This window comes from Serinus canaria, chromosome 1, assembly GCF_022539315.1.
Source record: "Serinus canaria isolate serCan28SL12 chromosome 1, serCan2020, whole genome shotgun sequence".
Lineage (NCBI taxonomy): Eukaryota > Metazoa > Chordata > Aves > Passeriformes > Fringillidae > Serinus > Serinus canaria.
The window spans coordinates 51,396,055-51,407,252 of NC_066313.1; the positions used below are offsets into that span (position 1 = coordinate 51,396,055).

At 41.0% G+C, this 11,198-nt stretch overlaps 1 protein-coding gene across 4 annotated transcripts; it reads left to right on the top strand.

The window, feature by feature from the left end:
- The first annotated feature begins 44 nt into the window (after positions 1–44).
- Positions 45–10,560, top strand: CKAP2 (cytoskeleton associated protein 2). Of its 4 annotated transcripts, none has more exons than XM_009102916.4 (9): positions 45–168; positions 1,748–1,835; positions 2,628–2,706; positions 4,393–5,213; positions 6,225–6,390; positions 6,911–7,078; positions 7,633–7,705; positions 8,423–8,810; positions 9,682–10,560. In XM_009102916.4, the coding sequence occupies exons 1-9, from the start codon at positions 108–110 to the stop codon at positions 9,917–9,919; spliced, it is 2,082 nt and encodes a 693-aa protein (XP_009101164.4). In that variant the 5' UTR covers positions 45–107; the 3' UTR covers positions 9,920–10,560. The 4 variants fall into 4 exon arrangements, with proteins under 4 accessions (XP_009101164.4, XP_018764162.3, XP_050833490.1 ...); XM_018908617.3 differs by having other exon boundaries at positions 90–168; positions 2,631–2,706; XM_050977533.1 differs by lacking the exon at positions 9,682–10,560 and adding an exon at positions 9,309–9,623 and having other exon boundaries at positions 93–168.
- Positions 10,561–11,198: the final 638 nt, after the last annotated feature.

Genomic DNA, 11,198 nt, shown 5'->3' on the forward strand with positions numbered 1-11,198 from the left:
GGGGAGCGGCGGGCGGGCAGCGCCGCCCGCCATTGGCCAGTTCAAGCCCCGCGGCCGGGCCAATCGGGGCGGCGCCGGGCGATTCAAACGCTCATTGCGCGGCGGCAATGGCGGTACGCGCGGCTCCGCAGCTCCCGGCCAGCCGCAGGTCCGAGCCTGCATTCCGCGGTAAGGCCGGGACACCTGGCGGGGACAGGGACACCCGGGCACCGCGGGGCGCTCGCTCGCTTGCCCGCGCGGGGCTGGGCGTTGCCGGCCGCCGTTGCAGGCTCGCTCGTGGCTGCGGCGGGTGCAGGAGAGCCGGTGCGAGAGAGGAGCCGGTCGGTCTCTCCGGACTGTGGGAGGGAGGGCAGGGCAGGCGCTCCAGGCGAGGTCGGAGACCGGGCAGGTCTTGGTGGCAGCGCTCGCTGTTGTGGTCCTAGAGCTTGCGAGTGGGCCTACGAGACTTCACTCTCCTTTGACAGGGCTGGGGCCGGTGCGGACCCCACCCCATCCCGTCCTATCCTATCCCCTGCTCCAGGGGGCTGGAGATAGGACCTCCAGGTAAGGTCCTGGGCTGGAAGCCTTCCCTTATGACAAACGGGACGCCCTGGCGTTAAGCTTATCCTCTTGAAAGTAGCAAGTGCGGCGCTGACCTAGCCCCGGCGCTCTTGTCCTGATTTACTTTCTGACCGGTTCGGATTCTGCAAGCTGAAGCAGGGGAGTCGCCTTGGTGGGGCTTTGCTGTTCGTGCGAGGGGCGGCGGGAGCCGTTTTCGAAATAGAAGGTGCCGGGGAGCTCTGGGATGCACGCCGAGCTCGCTGCCGTGCAGCGGCTCCTGGCAGGGGCACCGCTGCTGTACGAGCTGTGCTAGCTCCTTCAGAAGCAGGGAATGGACACTGCCTTCTGTCGCTTTGTCCAGAGAAGGGCAGGGAGCTGGCGAAGGGTCTGGAGCACCAGCGTTGTGAGGAGCGGCTGAGGGAGCTGGGGTTGTTTAGCTTGGAGAAAAGGAGGCTCGGGGGATACATTATCCCTCTCTCCAACTGCCTGAAAGGAGGGTGGGGCCAGCTGGGGACCGGCCTCTTCTCCCCGGTGACACAGGACAAGAGGACTGCCTCAGGCTGTGCCAGGGGAGGTTTAGGTTGGACATTATGAGGAATTTTTTGATAGAAGGGGTGATTAGGCATGGGAATGAACTGTCCCTGGAGATGGTGGAGTCGCCATCCCTGGAGAGACAGTGACAGCTGTTCTTAGGGCCTTTTCAGGGTAATTTCATGCTGGTATTAACACTGCCAGTAGTATAACATTTGTACAGATGTCCAAGTGACAGTGGAAGAGAAGCAAATGATTTTACAGATGGTCAGTTGGGTTCACGTGCATGGTGCTTTTCACGTATGCTATCCTTGCTACTGCCACAAATAAAAAACGTGCTTGCTGAACTAACCATGTGAAATACTGGACAGGCATACAGAAGATAGCAAGCCTGACTTCATGTTACAAAAGTGTGTTTCTTACAGCTTAATACAGCAAACCAGCCAATTTTGTGCAGCTGTGAAGTTCCATTCAACCCTCCCTTGAATACTGCATTTCTCAAGAAATGTGAGAATGTGTAAGCCATTGAGATGTGAAAACTGAGGCTTTCTCAATCCATAGTGTCTATATTTTGGAATGTCTTGATGCTTTTCTAACTGTATTTACTTCTTGACTAAGAAAGTTTAGCTTAATATTTTAGCTGAAAATGTAACAAGTCTGTCTTAAAATCTGCTAGATCAAAGACGACAGAAAGTCGAGGAGTATCTATCAAGAAAGAAGACTTTTTCTGGTGTGCCCATTCAAGAAAACCAGACATCGATCAGGTAGTGTTTCTGCTATGGCTTATATTCTCTTATGTTCACAATCACTAATGTTCCTTCATTTTCATCTCAGCTGGCTTCTGTAGGTCCTCTGATGCAAAGGTACCCCTTGCGAACTAGAACGTTCATTTTCAGTCGCATGCAGTAGTGCCACGTCTCTTATATAACACATCACAAAGCACCCGAGGAAGAATTTGGATTTGTAACTTTAAACTGAGACATTTTTCTTCTGAGATGTCAATATATTTTCATAGTTGCTAGGAGACAATACTGCTCTTGGTGGTTTCGTAACTTTCTGGGTAGTCTGATGCCAGCTCTGGTGTCTGACTGAAGGTTTTGGAACCTGTTAGTGTGGTAGGAACTACGTGTCCTTGTTCAGACTTGTCTCAGATGGCCTGGACTCTCATCGTTGCAGTAGCTGAACTTCAGCTGCTTGTGCTACTCCCCCTTTCCTCTTAAATGCAGCATTTAGAAACTTGACCTTCTGTAGCAGATGCATCAGACCAGACAAATTGGTACTCATTCTTAAACATGGGAAATTACACTTGCAGTAAATTCCAATCTGTTAGACAGCTCTTGATGCTGTAAGGATGTTTTACAGCCTGGGTTCTGATCAGTGGTTGCTTAACCATTTGTTTTTGCTGGAGGAATAGTGCAAGCTAAACAGAAATGCTTCAGTATGAGTACATTCTGCAGACTACCAACAGAAACATATGAACATCCTCTAAAAATACATCCCTTTGTTGCATGATTTAAGAAGTTTTTTTTTCTTTTTCTTTCTTTTTTTTTTTTAAGCAGTAGCAGAACTAGGAGAGCAACTATCAGTAAACTGCAAGACAAGTTACAGCTCTCAACATCTCCCAAGCCAGAAATGGTAAGTTTTTGTCTGATATTTAAATACTGATGGCACTCTGTTTCTATGGCTACAGCATTCCACTTACTTAAATCTATGTTGTATGACTTCCAGAGCATGAGAAGTTTGCAGGTGCAGAGGTGTGGTTTGTTAGAACTTTATTTAGTCACTGCTTATTATATGCTTTTTGGAAAGCTGCCATATTACAGTAGGAAATGGATGATATTGATATTCAGTTTGTGCCCAACAGGAGAGAGAATTAAAGAGGATACCATTATTGCTTAAATAATGCTTAGATTTTAACAATGTTTCTCAAGTCTCTCAGAGGAGTTTTTGGTATTTTTTGAGTCTTTGGGGAAGTTATTTAAAATCTGAGTAAGGTCTTCTGTCACAGTAAAGAAGTTTATTGTTACTTGAAAGAAAACCAAACCATTAGCAAAATGAACTGTTGAATGTGTATGTTTTTTCAGTGGTGTGCTGGCAAAATTAAGGTAATCAGAAGTAGCTCCCAATACCTAATCAGAGTTTAAGGGGATGTGTTCCCTGTATCATTTCATGTCACTTTCCTGGAATTAAGATCCAAATGGTTGTGCTGCTTTGAAATAGCAAAATAGAGATTCTTCTCCAGACCTGTTCTCAGGGAAAGGTGAGGAAAAAATAGACATAAGAGCTGTGTTCATGTTAGACAGTTCAGAGTTTGGGTTTCAGAAGATTTGAGATAGGGAGTTATTTGAGGAGAAGAGCAAAAAAGCTTAAAACTTCAAAACTGAACGTTGAGGAGAAAAATTGTGGGAGTGAGAGCAAGTGTTTTTTTAGAAATTTCCTGAAGGTACATATATTTTTCTGTATAAATGTCTTGTATCATTTAAAGTTGAGTTAGGCTACATATTTTTCTGAAATAACAGTCCTCACACTCAAACTCTAGTTATGCTGGCTTTGTCAAATCTAACTACTAAGCCTCAATGGCAGACTAGGAAATGAGTTTTCTTTCAGGTCAAGAACATCTTCCTTAAAGTCTGCTCCTGCAGACTTCCATGTGTTATTCACATTTTTTTTCTTGCCTTTGGATATTTCACTCTTTCAAAAGCTGCTGCTTGAACAATGCTGAATTAGTTGCTGTAGAGCAACTTTTTTGGAGGAAAAGACTAGATTCCACTTTTCCTAAGGGGTTGTGCTGAGAACATACAGCTGATAGTTTCAGTAAAGCCATGTAAAACTGATGTAACCATTCTCAAGTTGCAGCATCCTACATCTCAATAGTAAGAGAAGTTCTCTTCCGTTGACGTCTCCTAGTGTCCTAATTACTACTTTACTAGCTACCTTCTGTTAGTAGACTATTCACACTAAGTGGAGGAATGGTGCTGCCATTAAGTGATGAGGTATGCAGTCTAAAGCAAGTTTCTGCTTTAGAACTCTTCTAAGGAGATAATTTGGGCAGTTTAAAGCCAGCAGTTGCTTTAAGAGTTTTATTTCTTACTTCCAAGGCAGAATTTAAGCAATTTTTATTTGATTTTTGATGTGAATTCTGCAGTAATAGTTTACAAATAGTCTAATTAACATTTATATATTACTTCTGTAAGCACCTTTAAACTGGCATTTATGGTTAAGCACTTTAGTCCTGTGAATCATTGGAAGCCTCTTTGGAAAGAAGTAAAGTGCAGCATGAACATACATCTAACATTTCCATGAATTTGCTTTTGATTTCAGGAAAATAAAGAGAATGCTGATAAAGTGTCATGGGACCAATCAAGTGTGAACTCGGAAACAAATGTTACTTTAAACTCCTCTACAGTTCCACTGGCAAGTTACATAGCAGGGACAAACTGCAATCTTGAAAATCAAGCTCCACAGAATAAAGTCATTGATATAAAATCTCAGCATGTATCACTTAGCAAGGCCATCTTGGAAATCAAAAGAATTAGAGAGAGGCATTTGACAGCAGAAAAACAAAATGCAAGTATCAGCGTACCAAATAAACCAGCTCTTGGCAGATATCGTGGCAAAGTTATCCAATCCAAGATAAATTCTTTCTGGAAAGCAGCGAAAGATGAGGGGGAAAAGAGTTCTTTGCCAGACAAGAAGCCTTTTCCTTCTGCCACCAAACAAGTAGCAAATTCTTTGTCCACAAAAAGCTGTAATACCGTTCTGAAGACCGCCAAAGTTGCAAACAACACTAAGTCTGTAAAATCAAATGATGTCCTGCCATATCAGGGCAAACCATCTGACAAAGCCGCTACTAACTCACAGTCTGGTCTGAAGAAACAGCTGACATTTGCTGTGGCACCAAAGAAAGTAACAGTCCCAAAAGTGGTTGGTGGAAGGCGACCACAGCCACTGAAGGCCCCGTCTAGCAATCCTGATCGCAAAGTGCGGGGTGTGAAGAAATGTGCAGATTGTCATGAGGATGCACAACCAGAAGCTCTAGCAAGATCAACTTTTGTTGCTCCTGGTACAAAATCAGGATACAATTCTAAAATGGATGAAAAGAGAAAATCTATTCTGCCAAAAGAGTCAGTAGAAGAGAGAAGGTAACTAAATTACTGTTGTAGCTTACTCTTGCAAGTTATTCAGGCCTTTTTCCCAAGAATATCTAGCTTGATCTATTTGTTGCTGTATAGACTATGAAAAAGAGAAAAATAAGTATTTGAACTTGATGCTCAAGGACAGCAGACTAAAATTTGAGGCTTAAACTGAGAAATCAGGATGCGATTGCAGGACCTCTCCAGCCTTACGACTTTTCCTGCACAGTTAAAAAAATAGATGTTGCTGGAGCTGTTTTTTAAGTCCTAAGTGTTGTGACAGCCTGAAGGATGACAGATAATCCTGTAAATTAATTTCACATGCATGTCACAGATTAAATATTAAAAAAAAGACTGAGGCAGTCATTCAAAATTCTACAGGCAGAAGCATCTTTACAGACTCAAGGAGAGAACTTGTCAATGACATTTTTCAGTTTGGTGAGTGCAGCATAGACAATGGGTGGGAATATGATTCACAGTCTAAAAGTTATTTAATATTCCTCATATAGAGGTCCTTGTAGTAAGTCACATATACTAAAAATTGATGGTCTAGGGGGTGGGGTTGAAATGAAACATTAAAACTCAATTACATTTCACATCAGTTTCAGATTCTATAAATTGTGTGATAGGGTTGTTTTGGGCTGTTCTCCACACTTTGTCTTATGATATTAGTTTCTAGTGTTCTGGTTTGAAGTGGGATGGGGAGGGTAACACATAATTTAGAAGCATTTTTTTACCTTCTTTTGAAAACAAGGGTCTGTAACCTAAGTCTCTTGTTGCAGCTAGAAAGGAAGAGATTAAAGTGCTTTAACCTGGTAGATACCTAAAGCATACAATAATACACGTAGTTTTGAAATTTCCATGCAGATCTAAAAGGCAGCTTTATTCCTCTTGGGATTAAAAAAAGATTCAGACTACCTGGAAATATATCTTGGCATGACTTACCCTAATTAGTGTCAATCAATGTAAAAAACCCAATAAAACATCTGTCACTTCAGCTAATAATATTCCTAAATGCAGAGCTCGCCTGGCTGAATGGAGGGCATCTAGAGGAAAAGTGATGAGACGACCTCCTATACATGCACTTCTGGGACCCCAGTCTAAAAGTGAAGAACAAGAATTCTCTGCTGCTGATACAGAAAAGGTCAACAGGACCCTGAGTGAATGCTTGCATTTAACAGAACAGGTACTTGGACCCCTGCCTAATGAGTTCTGATCATATAGGCCCTGGCAACGTTAAAATGCTCTGGGCATGTTAGACCCACTTGAGTCAGATACAATACAACAATTAGGAGACTAATTGTTCCCCAGGTTAAGCAATATCATGGCTTTTGCCAACAGCTGACAAAATTAACCTTTACTAACTCACTGAGCTACTAAATAAGTATAGGCAATAATGGTAATAATAGTAATTGAACTATAATGTAATGAGGGTGGATAGAAGGAATTAACCTAAAACAAGTTTGCATTTGCAGAAACTTGTCTGTACTTCTGAAAAAGTCTGTTTCAAGTAGTTCTGAAGATGCCTGTACATCTTATTACCCCTTCTACTTACAATACTGTATAAATAATTCTAATTTTGAAGAATAGGTGAATAACAATTCTGCCAAAGGAAAAACCGTTTGCTTTCTCGTTCAAAAGCAGCGAAACTACAGCACCTCAATGTGACAAATGCATTGAAATCACTACTTTTGTGTTGACTTTAGGGACATCACAGTGATGAAGCACGTGCCATGTTGGAAGATCTGGTACAGAGCATTCCTGGGGTTAAAAAACTTGCAAAATATTGGATCTGCTGTATGCGTCTTGAACAGATGGGCCATCTTGGAAAGCTTATTGCTGTCTATGAGAAGGCCATTTTGGCAGGAGCAATGGTAAGCAGCTTTTCTTAAAATTTGATATTAACAATTAAAAGAAAGACATGAAAGTATGGCCTGTAAAATACAACTGCCTCTGATTTTATTAAATACCTTTATAGTAGGAGGAAAGCCACATGACCTAACTGGCCATAAAAATAATGGTTTTGGTTTGCTCTGTAGCCACTGTATGTACTAATTTGAAGAAGAAAACGTAATCCAAAATGGATTTGTAGGTACTAATTTGAAGAAGAATGGTGATCCAAAATCCTTAGTACCACTAGAAACCCAAAATAGAACTCAATTTTACACCTACTGATGGACTTAACTTTTGTTCTTTAATATCAGCGAGATTTTAGGGCATCAAATACATCTTTAGCACACCAAATACTGACAATACAGGATTCACTTGTGTTCTGACTTAACACTGAATAGCATTAAAGAACAGATTTGTAATATGAAAATCATGTAGCCTGCTTCACTTTCTCTGTAACTATTATACCAATCAAATAAGCTGAGATGATAATTCATTTTGGAATTGTTTTTCTAAAACAGTGCAACTTTTTTTTCAGCCCAGAGAGGAACTCCGACACACACTAGTAGATACAATCAAAAATACTGAAGGTCTTTTAAACTCTGACAATGGTAAGTCTGAGTACTCTGTTCTAGTTATATGTCTGATTTGATAGCCAACAAAAGGTGTTTAAACTATTTGTACTGATATTAAATTTTAATTCATGGACAATTTTCCATGATCATTTTATACTCAATTGTCTTTAAAAGCAATCTTGGCTAAACAAATCCTTTTCAAAAGTGGGCATGTTAAAATGATTGGAGATGCTCTTGTATTCAGACTTGTTAATTAAAATTTATAAAAGCTGTGTCATACAGCGATTTCAGCCTGATAATCAAAGAGTAAATAAAAGTACTCTTGAGAGCTAAAAATCAGTGCCTCAGACTCAAACTCCTTCATTACCAGAAGCCTGGTTGTGTTATGGCATCATGTCAAAGATTGTAAATGTTCTAATTTTGGAAGTAAAGTAGCCATAAATATTTCCTTTCAATATAACATAACCTGAAAAGTATCTGAACTCAGAAACTGGCTGAAATACTTGTTGAGATCTGCTGCATTTGAAAAGGAATAGAATGATTTCTCAGGATGTGGACTTAGCCTGAGCTTTCAGGTTGCAGATTTGTAAAGGTGGCTAAAATTATCAGCAACTGAAATTGTTGTGGCTCAGACTCCAGTGCACACTTACCTGAAATCTTAGAGTTCTACTTGAGAATAAAAGTTCTCTCTAAAAACATTCTCTTTAGTTGTAACTAATTGCAGGTGTACTTTCTTCAATGTTGCATTTTTAGGGGAAACCGTGACTGACGCTCATTTAAGTGAGGTAGTGGAAGTCAGCAAGGAACCAAATTCATCAGTAGAACCAGTTCAGGAAACCTTCCAAGATCTCTGCCCAGATGATGACCAAAAAGAAGAGAGTGATAATAAGAAGGCAGAGACAAGCAGTGAAGTTATCAAAAGAGAAGAAGTTGATTTAGACTTAAAACCAAGAGAGATCTTGCCAAAAAAGAATAAAAAGCACAAGGCTAAAGAACGGGCAAAAAAGAAAGGAAAATGCGAAAGAGAACAGAAGGAGGATGGGATAAAAAATACAGCCCAAGCAATTAATTCTCCTGAGAAAGAGAATGACACATCTTATTCAAGGAGATGCAACCCTCCTACCACACCGTATTTGGAAAGGTAAGATTACTTCAGGTAACCATGGAAAGTCTGTAGTGTCTGCAGTAACTGTTTGTGTCCTGTTAAAACAGGGAGGCACTACATTTATGAATTCTTAGTTAAAAGCTCTCAAGAACCACATTTTTTAGGATTGCTTCCTCTTCCTTCAGAAGGAACTATTTTCAAGTAAGCTTCTCTATTTACCCAAACTGTTTTGGTTTTTGAATGATTCACTACAGAGTAACCAGATTTTTGTGACAGAGATGTAAATTCCAGATTTAGGATTCCCTTCCACTGCCAACATGGCAGTAGCAGTTCTATGCTGAGCTAGGAAAAAAGAAAGATTTCTCCATTCCTCCCCTTTTCAAATGTAGATAAGGTTGTATGTCATAGCACAGAATTATTGAACAAGATGTAATTGGCCTGTAAAGATTATTTTAATTGTATCTTGGGGCCAAAACCTGGGTAGTAACCTCAATACAAACCAACTAATGCTTTTTTTTTTTTTTTTGCCATAAGTTTTTTTCTGAGATGGTAGACTTAAGGAAGTTGTGCTCAGCTTTAACATCTGATGGAGTTGGAGTCCTGGCAGCTGTCCAGTAGGAGTCCCTTGCAGCAGGAAGAACAGTTTCCCCTGATGGAATGGGAAAGAATCTTTCTTTGGGGACTCTTTTCAGGAGGTTTTCTGGGTTAAAATATTTTGCCTAAGAAAAGAGTTGTATATCTGGTTTTAACTGAATGAATGGAAAGGGACCTGTTTCCTTTGGCTATGGGAATGGGAAGGAGTTGAACAGGAAACATGACTTGCTGATTCTGCTGGTTGCTGCAGAGGTAACTTGTATGATGGCATGACTATGTTTATGGTTTTGGTTTGTTGTGTTCTTTTCCTAAGTGTGAAGATGCATCCTGAGGCAAATGACTACAGTGCTAAAGATCTGAAAATTGTAACTCCTTTGCGATATTCTCAGCGCATTCGGGAGAAGATGTGCAAGCTGCCTGATGCTGTTAAAGATCAAGATCCATGTGTCTCTTCACTTGAGCAGCTGGAAGACTTGGAATCAAAAGCCACTGTGTTTATTCACAAACAGAGCAATGCCCTCCAAGAAACAAGTGCTGAAATAGAAGAGTAAAAGTAGTGCTATTGCTATGGGGGGGGGGGTTTAAAGATTTGATACTTTTTTAGGGAGAGTTGAAGGGTACTTGTTTTATGCAGCTTTAGGAAAGGAGCTGTCTAAAAATTTTTTTGGACTGCCTTTGTCACTAAATAAACTTTTAAATTTTCTGCCTTTTCAAAATTTTAACAAATCTGTCCTGGGTTAAGTACTAGATTAACCACTGTTGTCTTTACATTGACTATGTTTCATTAAATTTTCAGTTAAGGACTAAGTATAATGCTTCATGTTAGTAGCTCGTAGTATATTGCTAATGCCTACTGTTTACTTGTTGCAATTCCTATTAATTCCTTAGAAACATGCAATCTTTTAGCTTCAGAAAACAAAGTAATGTAGGTGTTCCAGTAATGCAATGTCTAATCTGACAAGATTTAGCTTTGAAAACTTTAGCCAGCTAATACGGTGTGTGCTGAATTTAACCTGTTGTATCTAGTTTTAGGGCTGCTTCAATAAAACAGAGTTTAATCTCTTCAGTTACTGAGATTTGTCTATTATCAAGTAATCCGAGATGAGGTCTGATACACTACTTCCATGTGACAATTTTTATGTTGCTTTGTATTAGTCTGTACTATGCTATACTTATTAAACTCATCACTTTAGTTGTGTGTGTTTGTAACAATTCATGCCTGGTGAGCTGTTTGGGTCCAATCTGGCTAGCTATGGACCCCAGCCCGCATAATCTTACATGGGACAGAAGGTAAAAGACAAGAAGTGGTCTTTTCCACGTGGGGTAAAGTCCTAAATTTATTTCCTTGATATTAAACACCAGATCATCCAGATGCCCCCCTAGGTGGAAAAAAAGAGCCCAGATTTATGGTGGGAGGCTTTTAAATGCTGGGGAATGGGGAGTGGAGGAAGGGGACCACAGCCCATGGGCAACCAGTGAGGAGGGGGTGAGGAGGAGTAAACCTGGGACAAATCATCACCACCGCGGCCTTTGCGGGAGGGAAAGGCGGTGTGCTACAAGAGAGGAATCCCTTGAGGATACAAACATACTATTCTGTGCAATAACACAGACCCCAGTTAAAAAAAAAAAAACAAATGGCTATTTAGTGCAATACAACATTTGTTCTTTATTTAAAGGTTAAAGCTATTTAGTCTGTTCTTGAGAGTGAGCTGCCAAAGCAGAACACTGCCCTATTTCCCATGTTTCCGTGTCTGGGCTTGCAGCGGAGCAGCAGCCCCACGAGACCCATGAGGGTCGCGCCCCTCCCGCCGCGGGGCGGGCGGGGCCACC

Bases quoted from the DNA above. Each gene is read 5' to 3' on its own strand.
- CKAP2 (XM_009102916.4), top strand. From the start codon at position 108: ATGGCGGTACGCGCGGCTCCGCAGCTCCCGGCCAGCCGCAGGTCCGAG. The intron at 169-1,747 runs GTAAGGCCGGGA...AAAATCTGCTAG, and splicing joins GTCCGAGCCTGCATTCCGCG to ATCAAAGACGACAGAAAGTC. The intron at 6,391-6,910 runs GTACTTGGACCC...TGTTGACTTTAG, and splicing joins GCTTGCATTTAACAGAACAG to GGACATCACAGTGATGAAGC.